The 15268-nt window shown below is 39.3% G+C and overlaps 1 protein-coding gene across 1 annotated transcript in view; it reads left to right on the top strand.

Annotated features, from left to right (window-relative positions):
- The window catches only part of LOC127528737 (nucleolar protein 6-like), a 108045-nt gene that overhangs the window by 90878 nt on the left and 1899 nt on the right, over positions 1–15268 (top strand). The window contains exon 3 of the mRNA XM_051929452.1: positions 10277–10393. Coding sequence (XP_051785412.1) covers positions 10277–10393 — 117 coding nt within the window. The remainder of the gene's footprint in view (positions 1–10276; positions 10394–15268) is intronic.

Genomic DNA, 15268 nt, shown 5'->3' with positions numbered 1-15268 from the left:
TCTGCAACTTTTGCTCCAGCTTTCTCTTTTACTGCCTTGAGCTGGACTCGGAGTTCCTTCTGCACGCGCTTGAGCTCATGCTGATCACTGCCTTTAAAAGCCCTTTTCTTCTGGTTCAAAAGGCCCTTGATGTCACTTGTAATCCATGGCTTGTTGTTAGCCTAGCAGCATACTGTTCGTACTCGAACTACAATGTCCATACAGAAGTTGATGTAGCCAGTAGTGCAGTAAACAACCTCCTGAATGTTCTCACTATGTGACCTCTGCAGGATATCCCAGTCCGTAGTTCCAAAGCAGTCTCTCAGGGGACCACTTCCTGAATGAGCGTGTGGTTTTAGGGAGCTCCTTCACTCCTGGTTTGTAGTGAGGCTGAAGCAGAACCAGGTTATGATCTGCTTTCCCAAGCGCATTCAGTGGGGTGGCGCTGTATGCGTCCTTAATTTTTGCATAAAGTAGGTCAATAGTCCTATTTCTTCGGGTCTTACAGTCCACATACTGGGAGAAGGCAGGAAATGTTTTGTCCAGCGTCACATGCTTAAAATCTCCAGAGATTAGCACAAGCGCCTTGGGGTGCTGTGTTTGTAGTTTAGTAAGAGCGGAGTGGATGATGTCACCCGCTATGTCCACGTCCGGGCGAGGAGAGATGTAAACAATAACAACAATGACGTGTCCAAACTCTCTGAGCAAGTAATAGGGACGCAGACTTACGGCCAACAGTTCAATGTCCCTGCAGCAAGTGGAGATTTTGACGTTTACATGTCCAGGGTTGCACCACCTTCTGTTCACATAGAAAGCGAGTCCTCCTCCTTTCTGCTTCTCGTAGGTATTTGCGTGTCTCTTCTCTCTGTTAAACCCGGGTATCTCCACGTTAGCATTTGGGATGCTAGTCATTAGCCTCGTTTCGCAAAAACACAACAAATTGCATTCTCTGCAGGTCCTGACATTTTTCACCAGCGCAGCCAGTTCATCAGTCTTATTTGGTAGTGAGTTCACATTTCCCAGAATCACAGATGGTACCGAAGGCTTGTATTGCCACTTCCTCGCTAGTCACTTAGCGCCGGCTCTGCTGCCATGATACGACCTTCTTACCTCGTCAGGTAAATAAGGAACCACACCGGCACGGGCCTTTGTTCGCTAGAAGTTGACTACCTGAAAAGACGAGTCTCGGCATGTAAAAATCCATGTCCAAGTAGTAAAAAGTGTTAAGTATTAAGCTGTGTTATGCCAAATATGCCTAGCAGCTATATTAATGATGTCTATAAATAGCATCTATCTTAATTTTATTTTTGACTAGCTGTCCCCCGTGGCTCAGCCCACATAGTAGTGAAATAGGACAGTGAGGAGGGCCCTGCCCGGCTTCCTACTCCTGATGTCATGCTTCCCCCTCCCCTTGCACCGCCGCCTCTGTCTCTGATCTGCATGAATATATTACTCCTGCAAAAGAACTATGATTCATAGCGCGATGAGAGAATTTGCAAAATCAACCAGAATATTCAAGCAAATTGTAGAAAAAAAAAGGATCTAAATCCGTTAAGTGGTTTTCTCATCAAAAGCGGACAAATATACAGACACAGATGTTGGAGTTTTTAAATGATAATAAATGATGCAAAATGATGCATCTGAAAATAAAATACATCAATAAAACTACAATAGTACTACTAAGAGTACTGCTAGCAACTGTTTAGTGTCCTGGTTTAACACTAGAATTACCAGAGCCTACGAAAAAACTCGTAAATCCGTCCCACCTTAAATCGCGTCTTAAATCCGTTTGCACCTCTCCGCCAGAGTCCTTTGTCATCTAAATGTGCTGATAAAGCTACTAGCAGCCAGCTATTCCATCCCCCCACCGACTTAGAATGAACTTCTCTCCTAGCTCAAGCCTTGCCTTGATTTGATTACCTGGGATTGAAGTGGAGTTTTACAGTGGAAATAATTCTAGCGTTATTTGGAATACACGCATTTCATGTGTGTTCCATTTCTATAGTTGGCTGTGCAAACACATTTTTAAAACAGAAACGTTTTTCATATTCTAATAGTAAATGACAAAATGTAGGCATTAACTATATAACATATGAAGCCTGAAGTCCATATATCAAAGAAACACTTTCACAAAAGGTACAAATAAAAGAACACGTGCGCCTTCATTCAAAAAAAAAAAAAAAAAAAAGCCGCATTAGCATGCCACATTGACACTCTTACTACAACCGCCGCAGTGGCGTAATGGTATCAGCTCCTGACTGGGGATCAGAGGGTGGCGAGTTCGATTCCGCACGGCTCCACTTCGAGAAATTAACTGCTCTTATTCTTACAATTTTAGAATAACAATATAAATTTGATTTCAGTCTGTAACAGGCGGTGTAACTTATGATACTGGTAAAGGTTAGCTTTTTTTTTTTTTTTTTTTTTTTTTTAATTCACTTTTCATTCTCGCAATCACATTCAGAATCAATCCATACAACCCCATCTGACACAGCTGGTTTCACATAAATAAAAGTGCACTTTTATTCAAGACTATAACCGAAGAATAAAGAAAGCAAGTTACAGTTGGTGGTTGATACGACAGCTTGCGTGGTGCAATGTTAAGAACTGCTGATTTCTGATCCGTGCTATATAAAATCATCACATTCAAATATTAACAGTTCCCACACACCCAAGGTCCGCCATTCCTACATTTACAACATGTGTACTTGTTGCAGTGTACACACCTCTCTGTGCTATGGTTCCTATTACAGTGAATGAGCACCTGACACTGTACTTTCTTCCCTGGGGGAAGCTGAGGTCTTAGAACGGAAGTTTGTTGACGCTGTATCATCTTTTCTTTTTCCATCGCCTTTTCCTGTAAGAAGCGACGACGAAGTTCCTCTGCAAGGTGAGCCATGAACACTCTTCTTTCCTCAGCGGACCCCGTGCATGCCTTATACAGTACGTGTGCGTTCATCGCTGCTAGGTCAAGGATGTTGTAGAACACAGCAACCGGCCACCTGCGTGTTCCTGTTCGCACTGAACAAGCACGCGCCTCCTGGTTCATGATGTCAACGCCACGCTGGGGAAAAAAGAAAGACAAATATATGTGACATTTTGAAGAAATCATTTTATCACCAGAAGAGCACCAGAATACTTCGTCACACTAATATTTTTTTCATTAGCATACCTTCATGTGGTTGTAGTCTGTGACCGTGTTTGGTTTTTTTTTTTTTATCTTGCCCAATCTCCACATCATGGTGCATTGTGCTGAGAATGCAGACAGACTTCATCTTTTTGGGCACATACACTGTCAGCATGGCACTGGGAGATCTAAACACCAGCGTGGAGAATTGTTCGTGTACTGAACTGCCTTTAGCTGCAGGTGGAAGTTCCCGTCGCACTTTATTCATGGTGCCAAGCAGAGTTGTATTGCGGTGCAGCAGTCTATTAGCCAGCGAAAGTGACGTGAAGAAGTTGTCTGTTGTTACGGTTCTGCCTTTTTGGATTGCGGCAGATTTGGAGACAAAGTACATGTGCAATGCCACTCCTTATTTAGGAAAAGATCCCAGTCGTCCCACGGGAGAAAGACTTTCCGAGTCTGTGGTCATAAAGCTTATGGAGCCATTTCTGGACAAAGGCAGAACCACTATTACATGTTGCAAAAGAGACCACAAGTGGTGGAGAGTTGGTGTACTGTTTCCTTCAGACACAGCCGGCACATTTTGCAATGCACAATCCCAACCCTTGAAAGCTATCGCATACTGTTTATGCTCATCACATCTTTGAAGAGGATCTCCAGTCTTCCACACAGTCACCCATCTCTCACCTCCTTTTGCTTTCTGAATTTATTTTTAGGCTTGGTCATATCTTCAGACTTTGAAGAAGCCCATTCACCCTCCCCACATGATTGTTGAAAAAGCAAATAAGAATCCAATAAATAAGTTATTTGTTCCACTTCAGACACTTATGATTATGGTAACAGGCTATCTCTGGATTAACCACTAACCACTTAGGACACCACAAGAAATTGAGCACCACAGTTTAAAATAAATAAATAAATAAATAAATAAAATAAAAAATAAAAAGTAGGAGAAAACTTTATACAGGGTGAGCCAAAAAGAAGTACCACATTTCAAATGCTTATTCTACAAAGATGCTACAAGATAAAATAAATTTCATTAATCCACTGTTTTGAAAATGATGTCTTCAAGGTGGTGGCCATCATTAGCCATACACTCAAGACGATTTCTGAATGCTCACATTACTCGTTCGGTTATTTCAAGGGGAACAGTGGCAAATAGCTTCCTTGAGGGCCTCCAGGTTTTGAGGTCGGTGTGCTGTGTATACCTTCAACTTGAGAGAGCCCCACAAGAAGAAATCACACGGAGCCAGATCAGGCGAACGTGAAGGCCACCTGACATCGCCATGCAGAGAAATCAGCTTCCCCAGAAACATCTCCTGCAAAACTTTCATGGATCTCCACACTGTATGAGCTGTTGCTTCATCCTGTTGAAACCAGGCATCTACCACATCCATTTCTTCCAGTTGGGGTTTCAAAAAGTTATCTGACATTTCAGTGTAACATTCTGAAGTGATGGTGACCGCTGCCCCCCCTTCCTCAAAAAAGTAAGGGCCTACAATGCCAAATTCTGCAATGGCGCACCAAACTATAACACGCTCACTGTGCAGGGGTCTCTGATGAAGTTCACAAGGGTTGGTTTCTGCTCAGTACTGAAAGTTTTACTTATTTACATTCAAATGGAAATATGTCTCATTGCTGCACATGATGATAGCATCTTGAACGCTTTGCAGAATGTTCTCGCACAACTCTCTTCGGCTCTCCCAGTCTCTCTCAGTGAGTTCCTTCACTACCATAATTTTGTATGATTGTAAATTAAGGTCCTCATGCAAAATCCTCCTCAAAGACGTGTTGGAAATGCTTAAGACAGAAACATGTTTGTGCGCTGAACATCTAGGAGACTGCAAAATTGATGCCCTTACAGCTTGAATTTTTTCAGGCGTTCATACAGTCTGGAGATGGCCTGGAGATTTTTTGTTCAGTGTTGTTCAATGACGTCTATTTAAATTTTGCCACCCACTGAATAATTGTTTTCCGATTTGTGAGTTCACCATTAGGAGGAATTCTGAAATGCATTTGGAAGGCACGTTGCATAGTGATGATAGATTCATTGTTTTTGACGAATACTTTGACAGCGAAAGTAGGGATTTGCACTAGACCAAGGCATGTTGCAGACTGAAAACTACAAGGGATCGCCTATCAAAGGACCCCCACCTAAATCCACTCGGCTCCTCTATCTCACACAGTGACCTTTGATGCATGTATGATGAAATGCTATATTTCATCAAAGTTACAAAGCAATGGAATTAGAGGAGTTTAATTTCATGCAAGTGATGTTCCTTCATTAGAATACCTTTTTGTATAAATTGTACACTAACTTCAATATCTGTAGAGAGAAATTTTGAAAATCTGTCATGTGACAAGTGTTAAAGCTTTCTTTAGTAGACTGTATTGTAGGCTTGGTTTAATAGCCTCTGCTGAGGCAGTTTTTATTCAGTGGAGATGTACATTATCTTTGGTTTGTCTTTGTATATTTTTTCTTTATGCTCATAAAGATTTTTTGAAAGACAATATTGTAGTCTAATTAGGCTTGCATGTTTTTGTTCTATAGTGAACCAAAAGAACTGGGGAAGAATAGCTCTTTATTTTTTATTAACAATTTTTTATTATTATTTTTTTTTTAACTTTATAGTCTATGCAGTACACATTTGGCAAATTAAATATGTTTATTTCTTGTTCAGTTATTTTCATTTTTTATTTTGTACAATAAAGATATATATATCTATAATAATAAAAGGCAAAGCCCTCACTGACTGACTGACTCACTCACTCACTCACTGACTGACTCATCACTAATTCTCCAACTTCCCGTGTAGGTGGAAGGCTGAAATTTGGCATGCTCATTCCTTACAGTTTACTTACAAAAGTTAGGCAGGTTTCATTTCGAAATTCAAAGCGTAATGGTCATAACTGGAACATATTTTTTGTCCATACACTGTAATGGAGGAGGCGGAGTCACGTATCGCGTCATCACGCCTCCTACGTAATCACGTGAACTAAAAACAAGGAAGAGATTTACAGCACGAGTCGCACGCGGGAACGAAGGTAAATGACGTTAATTTTCGACTGTCTTTTAATACTGTGTAAGCATACATATTAACACATGTGCAATTAAACGTGTGCATTTACGGGGTGATTTCTCAGGCTTAAAAGCTCACCTTTTATCAAACGCGGGAACAAAGGTAACTGACATTGTTCACTGTCTTTTAATACTGTGTAACCATACATATTAACACATGTGCAATTAAACGTGTGCATTTACGGGGTGATTTCTCAGGCTTAAAAGCTCGCCTTTTACTAAAAAGGTAAATGCAAAACTATTTTCAATCAGTTTATTCAAACGCTCCCGTTAAGGATTGCAATAACATATTCGCGAGATAAAAGAACGAAGTAGGGGGAAATGGAGGAAGAGCCGCAAACAGCGAAGAGCAAAAAATTAATTAAACAATTGAGAACGGAGCGAGTTAAGCATACAAGCATGTTCATAAGGGAAAGAAAGCACGGTGTAAAACGTAAGTTTAAATTAAGTTTATAGAAACGCTCCCGCTGCGGATTGCAATAACATATTCACGAGATAAAAGTTTAATGAGAAGACACGAGGTATAAACGAACCACACGCCGTGGCGCAACGTTAGGGGCAACACTTTCAACCATTCTATGATCTGCTTCTCGCAACTGAAAGACGGCACATGGCGGATGTTAGCCGACTTGCTGACCGCAACGTTAGGGGCTTCAACTATGGCGCTGACGCCACATCTCAGTGCCAACACTTTGCAGACTCTACTTAAAAGACACGCCCTCCTCACTGGACAGTTAAAAACACCAATCAAACTAACGATGACATCAAGTATTACCCAATCCAAAGTAGGAAAGGAGGCATCTTCATAAAATGCGTGTGGGATGATTTGCATGAGATGCTGCTTTAAAAAAAAAAACGATAAAAAAAATACGGGATAAATCCCGTCCAGTATTGATTCAAAACGGGACGCGCAATTTCATTGTCAAACGCGGCACGATTCCGTATTTTAAAGGACGGGTGGCAACCCTACAGTGCCAGGTAACCATCCATACAATCAGATTGTGATTCAGACTAGGAATGCAATGAATGTAATTACCCCGATCTACATACAAGGCGAAAGTCTTGCAACATTCAAAGATGATGGTTTGGGATAAGTACACCATACAACATAAAAGAGCTTATGAAGCCTTGAAACGAAAAAAGCAAGATCTCAGAGATCGTTAAAAAAAAAAATAGGAGGTAATGTCGTTTTACTCGCTGTAGATTTTAGTCAAACATTACCAGTTATTCCACAAGGGAGACCAGCAGATGAACTCAACGCGTGTTTTAAAATCCATGCTTCTCCCACGCTCGGTTATATGTCGCGTGTTCTCGGGTAGGTACACCAAAAAATGTATACATTTAAGCATGTAATGGGCAAACAAAAAATGAGGTATACCCGAAGGCACTGCAGTAGTACTTAATGTAACTTTACTTCTTAAATGTCAATGTTTTACTGTTTAATAATTTATACGCTTCTTATATGTTGTTCAAATTCTTTTATCAAAATACCAGTGACAGCGCAATGCAAGATAACATGGAGTGAATACACCATACGCATCCGCCCACGGCTGCCCTGCTGTGCGCAGATAGGAGTTGATTCTACAATAAAATAAAATAAAGATAAAAAGAGTAAAACAATCATCACCCATAAAGCGTGTGTGTGTGTATATATGTGTATATATATATGTGGATGTGTATATGTATATATATATATATATATATATATGTAGATATGTATATATATATATATGTGTGTATATGTATATGTATATATATGTTTATATGTGTGTGTGTGTATTTTATATATATAAAACACAGCAACACTCATAACAATGACAACACAATTACATTGACAATCATGTTACGTTATTTTTAAAATGTTTCCTTTTTTTTTCATAACCTCTTTAACACACTACTTCTCCGCTGCGAAGCGCGGGTATTTTGCTAGTATATATATATGTATATATATATATATATATATATATATATATATAGTATAGTAATATTAAATAATTAGCTGACTGAAATCATTCTTTAAAAAAAAAACTAATTTGTTCAGGAAGGCATTTCATTTACCCTGACATTCTGACTCTTCTCTCTCTTTACCCCTGTCCTTGTGCTCAAGGTGATTTGCATTTGCATCACACATTACTTCCTCAGAATTGCCTTGTAATATTATTTTTGTATTTTATTGTGACTTATTGTTCTTTATTCTAATTCAAATCTTTGTGATTCCTGTATTTATCTTTATTTAGTGTTTTATGCTGATATTACTTTGTATCCATTGTTGAGTATTTGATTTTTTTTCTGCCTTTTCCGCTTTGTTCATTCCGAAATTCCATTAACAACAGAATCCCTGAAGCCTACGAAAATGTTTGTAATGCCTCACACCTCATCAGCATCTTTGTTTTGGAAATGTGTCAGTCAGCACTAGCAGCAGGCAGCCTGCTATCCTATCCTATCCCCCCACCGAGGCAGCTGTAGTCAAGTCCAATGCAAAATTCTCAGAGCTGAATTCTCTTTATCTGGGAGTTAAGTGTCTGGAATTGAATAGGGCAAATAAGGTATCGTTATTTGGAAGACCTACATTTCATATGTGTTCCGTGGCTACAATGATCTGTATAAATGTAGGATGATAGGAAATGCGAGGCAAGAAATGTTGAACACATAACTAAAAAAAACTTTTTTCATGTTATATAATAGTAATGGAAAAAATGCTGACATGAAATGTATAATTTGTGAAGACTGAAGTCCAAATATCTAATAAACAATTTTATAAAAAGGTGAAACAAAACAAGTGTGCTTCTATTCAATGATAAAATCGAAGATAAAGAAATTATTCAGTTTACATGTTGCTGTCAATGTGTAAAAAGCGGAGCCCAAGTATCAATTGACAGGAAGTAAACATGTCTGCTTGGTTTGTGCAGAGATGAAAAACTGGTGTCTCATAATCAAGAAATTTTGGGTTCAATCCCAGGTCCTCCCTGCACTTACTGTTTTGAAGAGTGAGCTGCTGCTATTATTACTATTATATAATATGAACATTCTTTTGATTTGAGTCTATAACACCCAGTGTTAATTTTTGTACAATTCCAATCGCCTAAGTCTCAGATAAAAAGACTTAAGCTTTGAGAATTTTGCATCTGACTTGACTTCAGCTACCTCAGTGGGGGATGGGATAGGATAGCAGGCTGCCTGCTGCTAGTGCTGATTGACACATTTGCAACATAGAGATGCTGATAACAAGGTGCGAGGTAATTAAGGTGGTCTAGCATTATGAATATTTTAGTAGGCTTCATGGATTCTAGTGTTAAGTGCTTTGAGCATATGAAGGGCGCTATATAAATAAAATGTATTGTTGTTTTTATTTTAGTTGATTCAAATGGTACTTATGAAAAGAAGTATCATAATGTAAATACCCACTGTTAATCTGTAAAATTGGGCCAACAGAAGCACCTAAACTGGATTCAGTCTAAAGTGTGCAGTGCCATCCATAATAAGTGGGACAACATCATAATTTCCTTCATTTACCCCTTTGCTCCACAGTTTAAAATTGGCAATCAATTTTTAAACTTTGGAACATGGGGTGAATTAAGGAAAATGCTTATAATCTAGTATATTTGCTTTACAATATACTGTAAACTCCTTAAACTGTCTCCTTTGAATTGTAAATGGAGTCAGCTATACCTTATTAAGGTACTTAATGAAGCATAACTGTCAGTAGAGAAATGTGAATGACTTGATTCACAATTGCAGTTTCATTGCAAAAAAAGGATTTGAATGTAGTGAGGTTTTGCATATGAGTTGTGTTGTGTGCTTGATGATTTGAAGTGAAACCGATTAGGAATGTAAATATATGTACCTAAGGTAGAAATGAGAATGAAAACTAAAGGGAGGTCTGAAATTGTACGAGGTTGAATAGATGTTGGTGTTATAACAAAAATGTTTCCTTTCCATAAGGATATTCAAGGTACATAAATTTCAAAGAAAAACCGGTCACAAGTGAGTTAATCTGCTTACTGCGTTTAATTTGATAATTCACTTGTTACATTTTTCTCTCAGTCTGGAGTTTGGAACTTCCCCACTGTAATTATTTTTTGTGTATTTTACAGATTGAAGAACTTTTGAAGGAGGTGATTCTTTCAGAGGAAAAAAGGAAGAAGATTGATTTGTTTGTTCAGGAGGTTACTACGTTGCTTTCTTCTGTTCCTGAAACAAATTTTACAGAGGTTTGTGATCATCATCAAAGTAAAGATATTAGTTATTTTCCTCCCTGCATTTACCATTTTGAGGAGTGAGCTGCTATTATTTTTACATTATATTATAAAAACTACATTTGATTTCAGTCTGTAACACCTGGTGTAAATTTTTACTACTTGTAAAAGTTAACATTTTTTTTTTTTATTCAATTTTATTCTTAGTCACATTCATGCCCCCAACCCCCAAGATATGACACTTACTTTTCAAATAAAGACATAGTACAATTAACTTGCCTCTCCCTCTCTCAGTTGGTGTTTATCTTTTCACAAGAGCAGCGATGACCACAGTTGGTGCTGTGGTTGGTGCTTGGTTAGATTTACTTAGATAGATACTTTATTAATCCCAGGGGGGAAATTCACATATTCCAGCAGCAAAAAATATTAAATTAAAGAGTAATAAAAAATGCAGGTAAAAAAAAACAAAAAAAACAGACAATAACTTGAATAATGTTCAACGTTTACCCCCTCTGGTGGAATTGAAGAGTTGCATAGTTTGGGGGAGGAATGATCTTCTCAGTCTGTCAGTGGAGCAGGACAGTGACAGCAGTCTGTCGCTGAAACAGCTCCTCTGTCTTATTGTACCAGCAATCAAAGACACGATTTCCTGAGACTGCTATCAAGACTATCAAATGGCATTTGTGCTTTGACAACAAGGACACCCGTGCAGGACGTGTGAAAAACAACAGATTTGCTGCGATCTCGGATATCTGGCAACATTTTGCTGAGAACTGTATTTTGAGTTACAACACAGGGCAACATATTACAGTTGACGAGCAACTGTGTCCAAACAAGGTCCGTTGTCCTTTTTTGAAATACATCTCAACCAAGCCTGACAAATTTCACATTAAGTTTTGGATTGTGTCAGATTTGCAGACAAAGCCCATGTGCAATGCCACTCCTTATTTAAGAAAAGATATCAATCGTCCCACTGCTTTCTGGAATATAAAATAGTATTGCAAAGGTTTAACAAAACAAGTGTGCTTTTATTCAAGAATAAAACTGAATAAAAAAATTCAAGTGACAACAAGATACCAACAAGACATGATTGACCAGAATTTGTGTGTCTGCTTATATCCCTTCAGCGATATATTTTACAGGTAGCAAAAATTTACACAGGGTGTTACAGACTGCTGCGGTGGGTTGGCACCCTGCCCGGGATTGGTTCCTGCCTTGTGCCCTGTGTTGGCTGGGATTGGCTCCAGCAGACCCCCGTGACCCTGTGTTCGGATTCAGCGGGTTGGACAATGGATGGATGGATGGATGTTACAGACTGAAATCTAATGTATGTTTTTATTATTTAATAGTAATAATAACTGCAGCTCACTAATCAAAACGGGAGTAACCCAGACTCGAACTCACATCCTCTTGATTATGAGGCAGTAGTTCTTAACCTCTGCACCAGCCAAACAGACACGTCGGCTGATATTTGGACTTGGGTTTTTACTCATTGACCGCACCATGCAAATTGAATATTTTTTTTTTCTTTCGGTATATTCTTAAATAAAAGCACTTATTTTGTTATACCTTTTGTGAAAGTGTTTATATGATATTTGGACTTCAGTCTTCACACATTGTATACTTCATGTCGGTATTTTGTCATCATTACAGTAAGATGAAAACGTTTTAGTTATGTGTTCAACATTTCTTGCCCAGCATTTGCTGTCATCCTACATTTATACAAATTGTTGAGACAAGGAACACGCATTAAATGTACAGTGCATCTGGAAAGTATTCACAGCGCATCACTTTTTCCACATTTTGTTATGTTACAACCTTATTCCAAAGTGGATTAAATTCATTTTTTTCCTCAGAATTCTACACACAACACTCCATAATGACAACGTGAAAAAAGTTTACTTGAGGTTTTTGCAAATTTATTAAAAATAAAAAAACTGAGAAATCACATGTACATAAGTATTCACAGCCTTTGCTCAATACTTTGTCGATGCACCTTTGGCTGCAATTACAGCCTCAAGTCTTTTTGAATATGATGCCACAAGCTTGGCACACCTATCCTTGGCCAGTTTCGCCCATTCCTCTTTGCAGCACCTCTCAAACTCCATCAGGTTGGATGGGAAGGGTCGGTGCACAGCCATTTTAAGATCTCTCCAGAGGTGTTCAATTGGATTCAAGTCTGGGCTCTGGCTGGGCTACTCAAGGACATTCACAGAGTTGCCCGGAAGCCACTCCTTTGATATCTTGGCTGTGTGCTTGGGGTCGTTGTCCTGCTGAAAGATGAACCGTCGCCCCAGTCTGAGGTCAAGAGCGCTCTGGAGCAGGTTTTCATCCAGGATGTCTCTGTACATTGCTGCAGTCATCTTTCCCTTTATCCTGACTAGTCTCCCAGTCCCTGCCGCTGCGTCGTTGGGAGATAGGATAGCATGCTGCTTATGCTGATTGGCACCTTTGAAAAACAAAGACGCTGATGAGGAGGTCTGAAGGAATTTAAGGTGGCCCGGTGTTATGACTTTTTTCCTAGGCTTCAGGGATTCTAGTGTTAAATGTGAGTTGTAATGTTTAAAGGAATTGAGGGTTTGCATTCAATCTGTTTGTCTACCAATACCTGTCTCTGCATCCATCCATTTTCGACTGTGGGAAGAAATTGCCTAGCGGCAGTGCTAACAGTTGTATAATGTACTGTATATATCGAGGCAAGTTTCAAACAACTATTTGGCTTGTCCACGTTCGCAATGAAATACTCCATTTGTTAATTGTTCTGAAGCACAAGTAGTTCTCGCTCACGCTCTTCTCTCTCTCTCTCTCTCTCTCTCATATAATAGGACATGTACTGCGTTAACAGAAATGCATTGCAGAGACACACCATTATAACAATACTGACAGCACCACATACTGAATGCAAACCTATAAATGCAAAATTTGTATCAGCCGTTTGGTTTTTGAAGGCGCTCCTAACGTGATGAATATAGTGAAAGTACATCCAGTACATCTCATATGTGAATGATACATTGGAGAATGTAATGCAGTGTTTTTGTTAAATTACAGTAATTGAATACAAGGAACGACAGTTCAGTAAATTTTGTTATTATGGATTTGTATATAATAAGAGTCTGAGAAAAACTGACAAATCTGGTTTTACACAGGAAGGCTTGATTTTGGTAGAAACATTTAAAAAAAGGTCAGGTTAAAGCACTAGGGGTTTGAAATTGAGTCAATGTAACTCTTCCGTTAAATATTACTTTTTATTTATTTATTTATTTTTTTTTTAAACCAGGTAATGATATCAACCGTACCGTAACAAATGTTACAAACTTAACAGGATGACTCTCTGACACACCAGATTTTAAAAGAATGTTGTTACAAAAAAATCTTATCCCAATACTGATGGTTTGCCAGAACCTCTTTAAGCTTGATCAATAATCACTTTCCATGGTCTTTGTGAGCTCCTCCCATACCCAGGCCCTTTTGGCCTGTCTGTACCTCTCTGCGGCTATGGGAGTCTTCCGTACTAACAATACATTGAAGGCCTCCTTTTTCAGCCTAATGGCACCCCACCTCCTCTGGTGTCCACCACTGGGTCCTTGGGTTGCCACCTCAAGAGATATCTATGGCCTTCAGGCCACAGCTCTTTGCAGCTGCTTCTACAATGAAGGCTTTGAACAAAGTTCATTCTGACTCTGTTCCCAGCCTTCCCGGGATGCAGGAAAAGCTGTATCGTAGGTTGGAGTTGAAAGTCTTCTGAACAGGGGCCTCCCCTAGATGTTCCCATTCCACTCTCATTGCTTGCTTGGGCTTTCCAGGCACCTCACCCACCATCTGACCCTACTTAATCTCAGGTGGTGTTTAGTTGACAGCTCTTCCACTCTCTTCATCAGAGTGTCCAGAACATATAGCCACAAATCTGATGATGTGATTTATAAAATCAATCACAGATCTTTAGCCTGAGGTGCACTTTTAAAAAGTACTTATGAGCGACCTTATGTTCGAACATGGTGTTTGTTATGGAAAATCTGTGCCTAGCACAGAAGTCCAATAACAAAACACTGTTTAGGTTTAGATTAGGGAGGATGTTCCTCTTAGTCATACCTCTGCAGGTGTCTCCATTTTTTCCCTCTTGGGCAGTGAAGTCTCCTAGCAGATCTATGTGGTCCCCAGCTTAGGACCCTTACCAGGATCCCCTCTAGGCACTTCCAAGAAGGCCTGGTACTCCCAACAGACATTTGGCACATAGGCACATACGACAGTCAGAGTCCTACCCTCAGCAACCGTCATCCACACAGAGGCAGCCCTGTCATTCTCTGGGGCAAACTCCAACATGGCATCGACTAGGTACAGGCTCAATAAGAAGCCCACTCCTGCCTGACAATTGTAGAGTAAATGTGAGTCAAGCCTCTTTTGAGGGGCTTGGTTCCACAACCAAGCCAGTAGATAGATGTAAACCCAACTATATCTATATTAAACAGCCAGTGAAAAAGATTTCTGCTTTTGTCATGGAATCAGATAGGTTTTGAGTATTCTGATATTGTGACTTCCTTAAGTCAAAGCCCCATTTTCAGCAGCCATTCCTTCAGTGTCCTTATGGTCAACTCCCATTGATTATTATTAAGTGTTCATTTTAAATGCTGTTTAGGTATTAGTGGAATCTTTGTGATTTCATTAGCTTTGCTGGAGCCTGTTTTGCTGCTCACTTGGGTTGTAAGGTACTTGCACTCAAGTTCAGGTCTGTGATCAAAAATGGCCAAAATTAAACTATTTTCTCAAGAAGGATTCCAGTTTGTTTTTTTGCAGAGTGAAGGTTATTCAGTGTCACAATTTCAAGAAAATGGAAACAATACAAAAGTGTCTATTACTGTCTTAACACTAGAATCCCTGAAGCCAACAAAAAAG

This window comes from Erpetoichthys calabaricus, chromosome 7 (assembly GCF_900747795.2).
Source record: "Erpetoichthys calabaricus chromosome 7, fErpCal1.3, whole genome shotgun sequence".
NCBI lineage: Eukaryota > Metazoa > Chordata > Cladistia > Polypteriformes > Polypteridae > Erpetoichthys > Erpetoichthys calabaricus.
This window is presented reverse-complemented; position numbering and strand designations above follow the sequence as displayed.